This window comes from Eurytemora carolleeae, unplaced genomic scaffold, assembly GCF_000591075.1.
Source record: "Eurytemora carolleeae unplaced genomic scaffold, Eaff_2.0 scaffold31, whole genome shotgun sequence".
NCBI classification, from domain to species: Eukaryota; Metazoa; Arthropoda; class Copepoda; order Calanoida; family Temoridae; genus Eurytemora; species Eurytemora carolleeae.
Window position 1 is genome coordinate 194,255 of NW_019396511.1, and position 14,391 is coordinate 208,645.

A 14,391-nucleotide genomic window follows, 5' to 3' on the forward strand; every position below is an offset into this window, starting at 1 on the left:
AGAATTCTTCCTGCAGGGCCCAACGTTGCCCGTGAAAAAAGAACAAAAAAACTAATAATGAAAAATATTTAAAAAAAATAAAGATTTTGAAGAAATAGACCTTAATTTTTTTTAGCCTTTGTCATCTCCAGGCTACTCATGATTGTTCACAAAAATTCAGCCCATTCGGTTCAGTCGTTTGGCCGGCCAAAGGGAACGTATACATGAATGTCTTGTTTTATTATATAGAATAAAAGATATATTCGCTATAGCTAAATTTGAGTAAACCCATGGGTAAGCTAAAATAATATTTGAAATTTTTGAAATTCCACGGGCAATTTCAGCTAAAATCATGATTTAATACCAAGCGCGGGTAAACAGCAGGATAATCATATATAATATTCTAAATAAATATACTGAAAGATTTCTGCTTGTTTTTATAGTATATTTCATACTTTTTCAGGGTAATTCAAATTTGAAGAAGAAAATAAAAATGATTGTTCAAAAACTTCTAAATAGACTAAAATGTCTCCCAAAATGAAAAATTAGTAAAAAATAAACATTTTCACCACATTTCTCTCATTTTTCTGAAAAATTTTACATTTTCCACCATTTAGGAACAAAATGAATATCTATTATGGTGCGTAATTTTTTTTCTGATTTTTTGATACTTTATTTCTTTTATTTCTTCTTTCTGTTTCCTTGTTTTTTCGCCAGTTTTTCGTGAAATTTTTGCATTCTTTTTCATTTTTTAAGTCGTTCTGTTTTAACTTTCGGTGAAGGTCTTGTGATAAACTTTCTTGATTCAAAACAAAAATGCGACCAAAAATAATTTCCCGAATATGTTGTCATTCTCTTTTTATGAAAAGTGATTGCATAGCTAATAAAAAAAAAGACTGGTTGAATATCTAGCTAATATGAATAAAGAAAGATTAAAACTTGTTTGCTGTAAAAACGTGCACAAATTAACAATCAATATAAAAATCATTTACAAGGGGATCAAATTTTTTCTTCAAGAAACTCCTGGTAAATGCCCTTCTTCATAAGGGTTTCTGAAACCTGCATCTATCCAGATACAACTCAGTTTCACTTTACTATCAATGTCAACACCCTGACACAAACTCGTGAACTATCAATGCCAAACCAATGGGCACGATCTTGTCAGCTATCTATGTCAACATGGATACTATAGCTTGTAAACTATCAATGCCAAACAACGGGCACAATCTCATCAGCTATTGATGTCAACCAGATACTAATGTGTAAACTATCAGTGCCAAACCAATGGGCACAATCTTGTCAGCTATCGATGTCAATACGGATACTAGCTGGTAAACTATCAATGCCAAACCAACGGGCACAATCTCGTCAGCTATCGATGTCAATACGGACACTAGCTGGTAAATATCAATGCCAAACCAATGGGCACAATCTCGTCAGCTATCGATGTCAATAGGGACACTAGCTGGTAAACTATCAATGCTAAACCAATGTGCACAATCTTGTCAGCTATCGATGTCAACACTGACACTAGCTTGTAAACTATCAATGCCAAACCAATGGACACACTCTCGTCAGCTATCGATGTCAATTGGACATTAGCGTGTAAACTATCATTTCCAATCCAATGGGCACAATCTCCTCAACTCCTCAACTGAGTATATTTAGGTTCTAGACTTAAGTTTAAGTTATAGCAGACGTAATTACAAGTTATGCGTTGTTATATATAACTTGACGGAGTTATATATATAAGTATCTAGGTTGGGTTAATTGCAATACATGATTTGCATATTTTCTAATGAGCGCATTTAGATCTGCGGACGATGTACAACGTAATTTATCTAGATTACTATGGGCCTCGGTATTTATTACATGGTTGTAATTTTATTACGCATTAAACAATTTAAGACTTGCATTTTTTGGCGCATTTTTTATTTTTCCACCTTTCTTACGTGTGTTATGTTGGGTGTTCTACTGTCACTTAATTATGACTTTATATGATTTTTTCGTCAAATTTTCTTTGGACTTTAAACCCCCTAAGGTGTTGGAATATCTTTTTTACAAAAGATACAAATACTATTTTGACTACATAAAGATTGAAACATGAATGTGCTTTGTCAATTAAACATGAATTTTTGCGTAATAGGAACACTGTAAACTAGTCGGGAGAAGAAAATCAAATTTATGCGACATTACTGGTACAAATATGGGACCTCGTAGCTCCTCTAGTTATGTTATGATTTTACGCATAAATAGGAGAAAAGCTAATTTATCAAAATATTTGATAGAAATTCAAAACTTATTTTGGTTCATTTCAATAGCTTTTCAAAATAGAGGTCGGACGGACGGACTCTATCAAAACTAGGTTAGAAGTATTTCTATATATATTTCTTTATCCAGCAAAACTTTTACATAACTACTAAAGATAGATTCACGAGGATAAGGATAATTCCGCGTTCATCTCCAGTTGTGGAACTCTGTTTTGGAGGCCGCGAAACATCGTCTTCCACAAGATACTATTAAAAACATTTAAGATTTCAAGCTTCCATGCAATATGCTTTAGTTCAACGTGGAAAGGATCAGTTATGTTAATTCATTTTTATAGTTAGTGACTGAATCTTTAAATAATATTCTTTTAGATTTAGAGACTGAAACTTTAAATGAAATTCTTTTGTATTTAGAGACTGAAACTTTAAATGAAATTCTTTTGTATTTAGACACTGAAACTTTAAATGAAATACTTTTATATTTAGAGACTGAAACTTTAAATAAAATTCTTATATATTTAGAGACTGAAACTTTAAATGAAATACTTTTATATTTAGAGACTGAAACATTAAATATGAGTGAAGCACGAGATTCTGTTAAGATATTTGCAAATATATTCATTTCCTTTATTGGAGCTGGAGTTCTGGGTCTGCCATATGCGTTTAAAAAGGTGAAACATGGTCTTTAAAGTATAGTTTTAAACTTGGTAAAAGGATTTTAGGAACTACCGTTTTATGCAAATAGATAGGTCCTAAAAAATCCACTGAAAAAGATTTACTCATGAATTTTATTTAAGTTTAGCTTTAGCTAACTTCTTCTACCAAATACATATATAACGTTTTATTTCGCTTATATTATGTAGAAACACTTGAATTAACATTTAATGATGAAAGGGACTGTAAGCTAAATTTCAAGTGACCTTCCATGTAAAGATAGCAATGCCCGATTAACAATGGTACCCTTGATCAAAAGTGCTAAATTATGATAGTTTCTCCATGTTTCTTACAAGTAAGAAATTGCAGAGAAAGCACAAAGGGTAACGTTGTGAATCGAAATTATGTTTATAATCCCTTTAATGTCTCTTAAGTTGGAACTTAAATTTCTCCCGGATGTTTTGGTTGATTTCTTGCCAGGATCATATTTGAGAAATTTTAAATGGTGTGTATACTACAGGGTGTCCCAATAAACATGGGAATACAGTGACGAATTCGATATCAATACTTCTTTGATTTAGTAAAGTGATACCTACTGAATAAGCGCAAGAATTTCGTCTGCTATGTTTACAATTTGTTTGTTTTTGTTTTGACTGCGTATATGGTTGTACTTAGTAAAACAAGAAAATTACAGTATACAAACAAGGTAAACTTATCCGTCTTCACTGTTCATCTTACGGAGAAATTATAGATATATCTTTACAGCCATTTACCGTTTTCATTAAATAAACTCTTGCAGACATAATAATATTATGGTATTAGAAATTAGGTATCACAATTCTAATTTATAACAAAGACGATATGGAATTCGTCTCTAAATTTCTATGTTTATTGGGACACCATGACATGTTTAGGCCGGCCTACTAGAGGGTATTCTAGTGATGAGTCTTGTCAGCTATTTTTCTGTCAAAGCCATGCTCCTACTCATAGATTGTAAATACAAGGTAATATTTTTATACCGTGCTAATTTGGGAAGTGCCTACAGGCCTATGTTCTTTTTGTACCATGACATGAATCTGTCAAAGCTTCAAAGCACTTGTTGATAGCATCTATACCGTTATTGGTGTATCTGGAAAAATCCTGATTTTTTACATATTTGATTTATTAATTGTAGATAAAATTTAGTTTTTCTATGCTTAAATCGGTGGCATTGGAAATTCCCCCTCCCCCATAATTTTTTTCCATTTTGAAGGGGGGGGGGGGGTGCAATAAGCCCTAGAATAAACTACTTTAAATTCTATCAATTTTTGGGTTTTGATCCAATATGGTAAAAAAAGAAAAAATAATTTTTAAGGTTTTAAATATTTTGAACTCTGGACCAGAGAACGGTAGGAAAAGAAGTTTAAGCAGAGGAGAGAAGGTGAGTTTGGAAAAAAAATGGTATTTCGAATTTAATCAAAAGTCTGAAAAAATGTGATTAATAAAATCCAAATGAATAATTTGAAATATGGTAACGGTATCTACTAAAAATATATATATATATATCACATTAATCATGTTTTTGATTGATTTTGAGACAAAATTCAATTTTATTAAAGACTAAGACGTTGGATGGAAACAGTTATGTTGAACTCAAATGTTCAGGTGATTATTTTTTGTTATATTTGCCCCCCTCCTCTCCACCCTGCATGTGGGGGGGGGGGCTTTAAAAGAAATTTTTATAATACTATTTTACTTTGCTTTATTAGTCTTTATTTTATGTAAAAAAAAAATTGAAAAATTGAACTGATAAAGGGAGTGTAGACTGTAGACGTCTAGTTAAGTGTCCCAGTGCCATGTCCTATTCACCATGGTACCCTTTAAAATCTCTGTCTTGAGTATTAAGGAGGAAGAAATAGCATTTTTTAAATTTTCCTTCATTGTTTCTGCAGCTTAAATCCGCAAGTCTTTTTTTTTATGGAGAAACAACGATGGAATATTATATTTTCTAAGCCACAGCCCACAGCTCGACACTTTCAACACAAAGATTTTTTTCATTTTATTTTTTATTCTTCTTGTAGATGTGGATGAAGACGATATTAAAGGAGAGAAGAATAATATCAGAAGCAGACATGTTTCTTCTTCTAGGTAAACTTGTAAACTAAGAAAAATTCCCTTTGGACTCAGAATTAGATAGCCCATGTTTTATAATCTTTAGGTCAGAATTAATATTTTTATTTGATTAAATAATTATAATTTTCAAAGCTGGAAACTTATGAATTCGGTTTTAAGGTTTTAAGCTTAAAGGCACAGGGACTTTTCAACTGCTATATTTGCATTTAGCGTCGAACATTTTTATGTTGAGTAAGATTGATGAAGTCTCAATTGAAAATTTTCATCTCATATACAGGGTTTTCCACAAAGGATGAGACTTCAGAGACGATTGTATTAAAGTTGTTACGTTCATTCCCTTGGAGGCCAAAACTAGCTTATTTCAGTCCTTAATCATTTACTAAACGATCAAAATACACAATTGAGTGCAGAGAAAAATGTCAATCTTTTAATCGTCTCATTTATAAAGTTTTGGGTTGTCTTTACAATCTCATCCTGTGTGGGTAACCCTGTATATATCATAAGGATTACTGAGGGGTTTTGTGATAACAGCACAAGCTATCTAAGCTCTCCTGCTGCACAGTATTTATTGTTCTAATGTTTTGTTAATATATGTTATAATTATTACTACAGTAAAATATATGGCTTGAATTGATTTGATTTTATAATGATTTTTTCCCCAGAGTATCATCTACTGAGATTTCCTACAGTGATATAGGATTCTCAGCACTGGGTATGCCTGGCAGAACACTGGTAGACTTTTCTCTTCTTCTATCACAGATAGGTAAATCAAATATATAGATAGGGTTTATTAATTATTATATAGAGTTAATCAAGTATATAGATAGGTGTAATATCTATAAAAGGTTACGGCCTGTTTAAAAGAGATTTAATTAAATAAATAAATAATTAAATAATTAAAAACAAATTTAATTCTACACGTATTTTCCTGGACGATCTCCTGGGATTAATTTGAGGATGGATACCGATTTCATCTCTGGATCTCGGACTCTGGACTCTCGCCTCTGGACACTGGACGCTTGCCTCTAGACTTGTGTACAGCCTGTTAGTGGACTATGGTCATGTGGACTCGGGGTTCTGGGATATTTTACCCATCTCCAGTGATGGTCGGCTCCATGCTGATTTCTGCTCCAGTGTTGCACTTGTATAGTTATGGTGTACTGCAAAGCATACTGCAAAGCAAAGTTCCATGTTTGTCATTACAGCTGTCCTGATTCTTCCAGGAGAGAGGCGGGGGGGGGGGGGGGGGGGGGGGGGGTGGATCTGTATATTTCTTCATAGAGAATTTCTAAGTTATCTTCAAAATGGGGGTCAAATCAGAGGTTTTACAATAGGTTGATCAATTATTATATATGGGTAATTAATTATATAGATAGGATTAATCAATTATATAGATAGATTAATCAGTTTTTTAATTTGGTCATCAATTATTATATGGAGTTAATCAACTTTATAGATATGGTTAATCAATTATTAGATAGGATTAATCAATTATATTGATAGTGTTAATGGCTAATCAATTTTATAGATAGGGTTAATCAATTATAATATAATTTTATTAATTCATCGTTTCGATAGAGACTTTATTTTGAAGTGTATAGCTAATTTTCACCAATTTCACCAATTTCCTTAACATATTTTCGTCTCTGCATTCTTATATTTGTATAAATAGCATGTTTTAAAGCAATGTTTTTTTTAGGATTTTGCTGCGCTTATCTTATTTTCATCACAGAAAACCTCTCTTCGTTTATGCCTTCTGTAGATAAGAATCAGGTAAATAAACTGAAAAAAAGTATTTTTATTTTCCTATTTGAATACACTTATTACTTCGATTTAGAATTAGGGACATAACCAGGGGCGTATTCAGTAATTTGTCCAGGGGGGGCTTAAATTTTTTTCTCTTTCCGGGGGGAGGGCTCAGCACCCGTTGGGGCCTGAAAACCCCCTGAAATCAATAGATTTCATTGGTCAAGGGGGAGCTTAGCCCCCATAGCCCCCCCCCCCTGAATACGCCTCGGGACATAACCAATCCTATCTTACTGTTAAAAAATTGGGTGGGTTTAAAAAAATACTTTCCCGTTATTATTCTAAAATTATATTCATATAGGTTTATTTAATAATGTCTTAAAATAGTTTATTAAAAAATAAAATTTTCGGAAATTTGCAAGAAACCTCGGGTTTCTAAAAAACCGCGATAGTTTAAATTGTTCGCCATCATTTAAGACAATTATAAAAAGATAACGAAATTGAGTCTGGCAACAAGCACAAAATTTTTAATCCAAAAATCAGTGCATCCTGATATTTACCTTAGATATTTCAAACTTAGATTATTAGATATAACAGAATGCTTAGTTTGATATAAAAAAGAACTATGACATTGGGTTTAAAAAATATGTGAATAAACAAATCTGAGTTTGTGGCAAAGACTTAATTCCTTTTTATTCCAGTGGTTGGCAATGCTTCTCCCTCCTCTCTTCATTCTTACACTCATTAAGGAATCCCATTTTAAATATTAAATTCGTCAAACCCCAAAATTTCAGGGCAGAAGCCCAAGGAAGTTACGTGCGTATGCCTCGTTGAATTACAAGACAGAGAGAGGAGGCTGTTCTAGCTGCGGCGCTTGACCCCCTATCCTGTCCTAGCCGCGGCGCTCGGCCCCCTAGCGTGTCCTAGCCACAGCGCTCGGCCCAAGAAAGAATCTTAACCTAACCAAACCCTATAATATATACAAATCTCTCTCTTTCTTGTAATTCAACGCTACAAGCGCACGGAACTTCTTGAGGCAACTGCCAAATTTAACACCTTAAACGCCGTAAACAAGATTTCTATAATTTTCCAAAAAAAATTCAAAGGACCCATAATCCCATTGGTGGTCTGGGTTCTCCAATCTTTGGGAGCGTCTAGATCCTGTTCCTGATTTTCCTGACTTACTTATTTCGAGATCACTGAGCCTTCTTAGGATTAAAAAGCATTGAAGCGTAAGTAATGATGTAGAAAATATTTAAAGAAATTCATAAATAAAAAAATATTCTGAATACTTGCTTTCACACTGCATGCCGTGAATGCAGTACACATTCGTTTAAGGAATCAATTTTATTGTTATAACGCCAGTTTCCTTGTTAGTAGATACATTCTTCAAATATTTTTAATTTTTTAAAACCTTGTCGTTTTAACAATTTGAAATTGGGACACTTAGGATCTCAGTAAATTCGCACTTTTCAGCCTTTTTGCACAGGTATCTATTCTATATGCTGTTTTTATGTTTGTCTTTTTGTACTGTTATCTATATTTTTTTTTGTCTGTTTTTTTGTATAGATATCTATAATCTTTTTTTTTGAAAAGCTATTTTTATGCTGTTTTTTACGTCTGTTTTTTTGTACAGGTATCTATATTCTATTTTTATGTCTGTTTTTTTAAATAGGTATCTTTATGCTGTTTTTGTATCTGTTTTTTAAAGAGGTACCTGTGGCTGTATGCTGTTTTTTTATGTCTGTCTTTTTGCATTGGTATCTATATGCTTTCTTATGTCTATGTTTTGTTAATGTTAGCAATAAATTGTTCCTGACCTGTCCGATTATACGTCATAGCAAATGCAAGCAACCCCCTTATGTACAGGGTTTTCCACAAAGAATGAGACTTTTAAGACGACCTAAAGCTCCTTAAATGTAACGATATGAATGCCCTGAATTATGTACTAAATAATTTGGAACAGAGGTTAAAGATGCAGGGACCCAAGACTGTGCTAAAGTTCTATAAAGTTGTCTGATCAAGTCTCATCCTTGTTTCTAGGTGTCCAACTTGTTTGCCTTCACAATAGTTTATTGGTTTGATTTCCAGCATCTTCACTTAGCACAGGTGGATCCAAAGGTAATTATTTTTATACAAAGAACTTTTCACCCCTCCCCTTTATTTGAATGTCCTCCCCCTCCCTACTCCTAATTTATTCCTTTTACCCTTCCCCGCATCAATACCACTAGATCTTGGTTTACCCCTTTCCCCAACCCCCGTCATGAAGATTTCGCATACTTCAAATAATATTGAATTTTAGGAGTTTTCTTTGGAAGGACTTCCATACTTCTTCTCTGTTGCAATCTACTGTTATGAAGGTGATTATTTCATAAGAAAATACCATGTTATTAACAATGTCAAATTTAGAATATTTATAATTTTTTATTAATTTAACTGTTACTGTGATTAGTAGTATGATTATTTTTTTTATTCTGAGAACGGGAACTTATGTGTGCAGTATTATTAATCTTAAACGGTTAAGATCTCTATTTCCTACGTGGGCACTTTTAAATTTGAAGATCTAATGCTTAATCCCTCAATCAAAGTTTTTGGGATATCGAAGATGGAGAAAATTATATAATGGAGATAAACACTTGATCCCAAGATTCACAACACAGAAGTAGACAATACTTTCAATTTCTATCTTTAATACGGTTCAAGGATCTCACTTCATTCTTGAACTACAGCGATAGTCTAAATAAGCCGGGGTCCGAATTTAATGAATTTAAGCCACGTCTTAAATCCCCCAAAAACCGGTTTTAATTGACCGCCGGCTTAAATCTTGAAAAATTTAATAGAAATTTAAGTGGAACCAACCACATTTGAGCGGCGGCTTAAATTTAAACCGCGGCTTAAATTCTTTAAATTCGGCCTCTGAATAATGTAAATTGATTGATACTTCAAAGTTGTCTTTGACCTTTGATATAGTTAGTGGCAGAGATATTGAGAATTAAGTGCAAATGTCAAATAATTAAATAAATCCATGAAAATGTCTCATTCTGAACGAAATCATTCATATTTCCGGTAATTGTCAAAGCACAAAAATGGCTGACCACATTTTGGAAATGGCAGGACTAGTGCTATTCTTGGATTATTGTTTCATAAAAAAAATTTCTAAAATCAGGTTACCAATGTTGAATATCACAAAATATTTCTATAAGGTCACAAAACGACTTACATTATTCCGGCTTATTTAGACTATCACTGAAGTAAATTAATTTCGAGTTTGGGGGGTGGATATTAGGACTACCTGACAGCCTAATTTAATTTGATTTAATGTCTGCATATGATGGAGATCCCAAGATTCATAACTTCTATAAATGTTTAGGGGCTGGAATGATCCTGTCCCTTGAATCCTCTGTAGCTGAGGACCTCAGAGACAAGTTTAAACAGTTCTTTATCAGAACTATTATAGGTAAAGATGGGTGCTAGATTATTGTTTTCCGTCTTTCTTTTAATTGATAAATTTCGCTAAGGTTAACCACAAAATATGAGACTTTAAAGATGACTGTAGGGAAGTTATTTAGTTTTTTTCTTTAATGTTTCCCTGCAGCTGTAGACTTATTCCTCCATTGCTAAACCATTTAATATACCATTCAAAGACTGTATTTAAGCAGACCCCAAAATTACAACATCAAATCTTTGTATTTAAAAAGTTCCAGGTCGTCATTTGTAGGTTACACTGTAGCTGAAAATGTATTATTATTCACGAGGCACATTTTTATAAATAAGATTGTTACTATTTTTCAAATCCTATGCAATATCTCATAAAAAAGGACGAAGACGACTATCATTTGATCAAATATTTTTTTAGAAACCTTGGTTTGGAATTAACAAAATTAAGAAAATAAATACTCAATCATTTTTTCAGTGATAACCACGCTCTACATTACATTTGGTGCAGCAGGCTACCTCTCTTACGGAAATGATACAAGGTTAGAACTTTCGTTTTTTACAAGCATTACAAGCATTAGTGAAAAATTTCGTGGATTTTTTTTTAGAGTTTACGAGTTATTATCTTTAACAAAATGGCTGAATGGAAATATAGGTTAAATAATAAATATCATACTATTGAAGTAATTTCAAGTAACCCTCCATTTACAGAATAGCACTTCCAATTTACAGCAATGCCCTTTAAATCTTTATTATGTCTTATCAAGTAAAATTGAACAATTTTAATGCAAAATACAAGGGATAACTCAATCATTTTTGTCAGAGCAAAGGTTTACATGGTAAATCGATGATGCATCCTGATAATAGACGGTCACTTCAAATTACGTCTGCGGTCCTCTTAATTTTCTTTGTTTAGAGATATAATTACTCTCAATCTACCGAATTCAGGCGGACTCAACTCTTCTCTAATTGTTAAAAGCTGTCTTTGCATCAGGCAATTAATCAATAAATCAATAAATCAATAAATTAATAAATCAATAAATCAATTAAATCAATTAAATCAATTGAATCAATATATGAATGGGACTTCTTTCAGATCTCATCTCGTATTCCCGTATGAAAATCAATAAATCAATAATCAACACATCCACAAATGTATTGATTAAATTATGTTTCAAGGATGCTTGATTGATTGGTTGCGTTTATGTAATACAAAGTTATTGCGTGTACACTGTACAGGATGCTAATTGATTGACTGATTTTGTTTTTGTATGACTGGTCAGATTGGTTGAGTTGATTTTAAAAATAAGGACTCATGTAATTGAACATATATCTCTTCATTTTACAATAGGACACATGTTATTTTACATTTATATCTTACTTTCACAATTGGACTCAAGTAATTTTACATTTTATTCTTCATTTTACAATATGACTCAGGTAATTTTACATTTATCACGTCAGTTTACAAATAGACTTCGGTAATTTTACATTTATTTCTTCATTTTACAATTAGACTCAGGTAATTGTACATTTATCCCTGCATTTTACAATTATCTCTTCATTTTACAAATGGACTTCGGTAATTTTACATTTATCTCTTCATTTTACAGTCAGGCTCAGATATTTTTACATTTATCTCTATATTTTACAATCTGACATTTTGAATTGTAATTACAATTTTAATTCAGATAAACCATTGATTTTTCTGACGTAGTTTTGCTTTAAATAAATTATAACATTTTTTCAGATCTATTTAATTTTAATTTGGGTTTAGGGTTTGTATCCATCTCCAAAAAACGACAAAACTGCAAAAAACGATCGGACCTTACATTGTTTTTGGGGGACTTCAATCTATGGTTAAAGGCCAGTCTGGATTTATAAATGCCGTTACATTATTTCTTAACATTTTGTTATATGCATATTTCACACTGCTCAATTGTTAACACATAATTTAGCGAAATGGTTGTATGGCAAGTTATCGGTTAAAATCTACTAAAGGGAATTGCTCTCAGATAAGAAAAATAATAAAAAGAGATATTTCTTAGTCATTAAGAATTGCACAACGCATCCTTAATGTCTATTATATAATAATTGCAGATAAAAAACATTTTATCAATCACCCTGTAATGAACTAGTAATGGATATGCTACACCTGTGTAAAGAAAACTAACTATCCTAATTATATTTTATTTTTAACACTTGTTTTTTTTTCAAGGTTCTTCATTGTCTGCCTAACAGGGATTATTGTTATCAAGGTAATTTTTGAAAAACTTTTTTAATCTCAGAATAGAAAATTCGTAATTCAATTTGCAGTTTATTGGGATGAAAAAATCGTGGACAGTATGTAGAAAATTAAATATGTCCGAGTGTACGAAAAACAGCAATGCTTGATCTCCAAAAATGATTTACCATGAAGCACTTTGATTAGCATGATTTCTTCCCGAATTTTATTTTAAATGGTAGGATAAAAGAGCCTTCAGAAATTAAAAGATACACTCAAGAACCCAAATTTAAGCTTTAAATGCTTTACTAGGGACCTGAACATTCAGTGAATTCAAATCTGTGTCAAATTAGTTGAAACTAACAAATCTGTGTCAAATTAGATGAAACTAACCAAAAACTGATTTTTTTTAATAAGTGTATTCTGTTAAGGTTCCAAATTTTGGTGAGCTGATGGCACTGGTTGGTGCTTCTTCCTGCACACTACTGGCATTTATCCTACCAGCTGTCTGTCATCTCATCATTTTCAGGTCAAATAGTTTTTAGAATAGATAAATATACCCTTTTTCAACAATTAATAAACTAGACGTAACACAGATACCAGGGGATAGGTAGTGTTTATTTCAAGCAAAACTTAATATTTATGAAATTTTACCTTAATTACCTTTTTTTTTGTAAAATTTTTATGATAAAACAATGAATTGATTAAATAGAGGATTGATGACACAATTTTATGTGATTCTTTAAATAATGATAGTAAGAAATTATTTACATTACTAACCCATTAAACCTTAAACCTTTGATAAATTAACGAGGATAAGATATCCTGTTCCCCTACTTAAAATGAGATTAATTTGAACCAGTTTGTTGCCTGTCTGTGCTGTTGAAATCAACAAGCCATATTTTATTAAGGTTGTTGCCTCAAAATTTCAAATTAGAGTAATCGTAGCTAAACGATCATCAAAAGAATTGTCGACAAACCTTTTAAACTTGAAATATATTCTGCAGGTCGGAGCTGAGCAGCTACGACAAGGTGTTCAACTACACCCTCATTGTCCTCGGCATATCTGGGGCTGTGGTCGGAACTGTGGACACTGTGCTCAATGCAAAACATTGAATTTGGGAACAGTGTATTTTTACTAATTTATTATAGCAATCCTAGGTATTTTGGGATTAAAATTTTTTAACGCAATTTTTGTGCGTTAAACATGCATTTTTAAAAAGTATTTAAACAGAAGATAACATTCCACTTGACTGATGATCAGTTTTATTTTTATATTTACATAATTATGGTTTTAAACGGAATAAAAAGAAAACAGATTTATTTATTAATTTTGCAGAGATATGAAACATATTTATAGCTTTGCTGTAATTGCTGAAATGTATTGAAAACCTAATTTTTAAATCATGTAAAAAGTGCTCGAATTCAGATAAATTTATCAGTTCGTGAAGAAAATGTGTCAAAAGTGAAATAATTGTGGCCAGAATTTGTTAATATGTTAATTGTATATTGTTTTACCAGTGTTAATATGCTTTGTGTGATAAATGTACAAGAATATGTAAACACTTGCATAATACTTCCCTCAGTGCTACGATTAATCAAATAAGCAAAATACCCATCGAATTTAGTGCCTCTTACATATATTATATATATTTTTATATCTATCAAACTGGTGTTTAGTGTTTAATACATTTTTCTTGGCCTTGTCTTCCTTGCTCAAACTTTTTGTTATACAAAAAATATATATTTATACATTCAATTTTTGGATTGTTATGCAATGTGAAACACTATATAGGAGTAATGCTTAATCTATATTTGATATACCGCATGGTAATCGTACCCAATCAGGGGGTTGAAAGAAGTTACGATCAGGAGCTTAACTGAAGATATGGAAAGATAGATCCTAAAATTAAAAGTGTCTACAGTGGATGTCGAGATGAAGCGATCGAGATTATGAGTATTAATTATTCAACA

General features: G+C 31.9%; 1 protein-coding gene and 1 long non-coding RNA gene across 2 annotated transcripts; both read left to right on the forward strand.

Moving 5' to 3' along the window:
* The first annotated feature begins 596 nt into the window (after positions 1-596).
* On the forward strand, positions 597-11,233 carry LOC111704617 (amino acid transporter ANT1). The gene is made up of 15 exons (XM_023476906.1): positions 597-619; positions 2,805-2,917; positions 3,815-3,904; positions 4,255-4,320; positions 4,499-4,544; positions 4,961-5,027; positions 5,675-5,775; positions 6,712-6,785; positions 7,460-7,507; positions 8,209-8,247; positions 8,802-8,879; positions 9,061-9,118; positions 10,129-10,215; positions 10,672-10,735; positions 11,110-11,233. The coding sequence occupies exons 1-15, from the start codon at positions 604-606 to the stop codon at positions 11,216-11,218; spliced, it is 1,056 nt and encodes a 351-aa protein (XP_023332674.1). The 5' UTR covers positions 597-603; the 3' UTR covers positions 11,219-11,233.
* Positions 11,234-12,142: 909 nt separating this feature from the next.
* LOC111704620 (uncharacterized) lies at positions 12,143-14,176 on the forward strand. The gene is made up of 3 exons (XR_002765860.1): positions 12,143-12,451; positions 12,849-12,946; positions 13,425-14,176. It is a non-coding gene; the product is annotated as an uncharacterized LOC111704620 (long non-coding RNA).
* The last annotated feature ends 215 nt before the right edge of the window (positions 14,177-14,391 follow it).

Excerpts from the sequence above, each read along its gene's own strand:
- LOC111704617 (XM_023476906.1), top strand. Across the intron at positions 2,918-3,814 it reads TGCCATATGCGTTTAAAAAG|GCCGGCCTACTAGAGGGTAT; the intron begins GTGAAACATGGT and ends TGACATGTTTAG. Across the intron at positions 7,508-8,208 it reads TCATTCTTACACTCATTAAG|GATCTCAGTAAATTCGCACT; the intron begins GAATCCCATTTT and ends TGGGACACTTAG.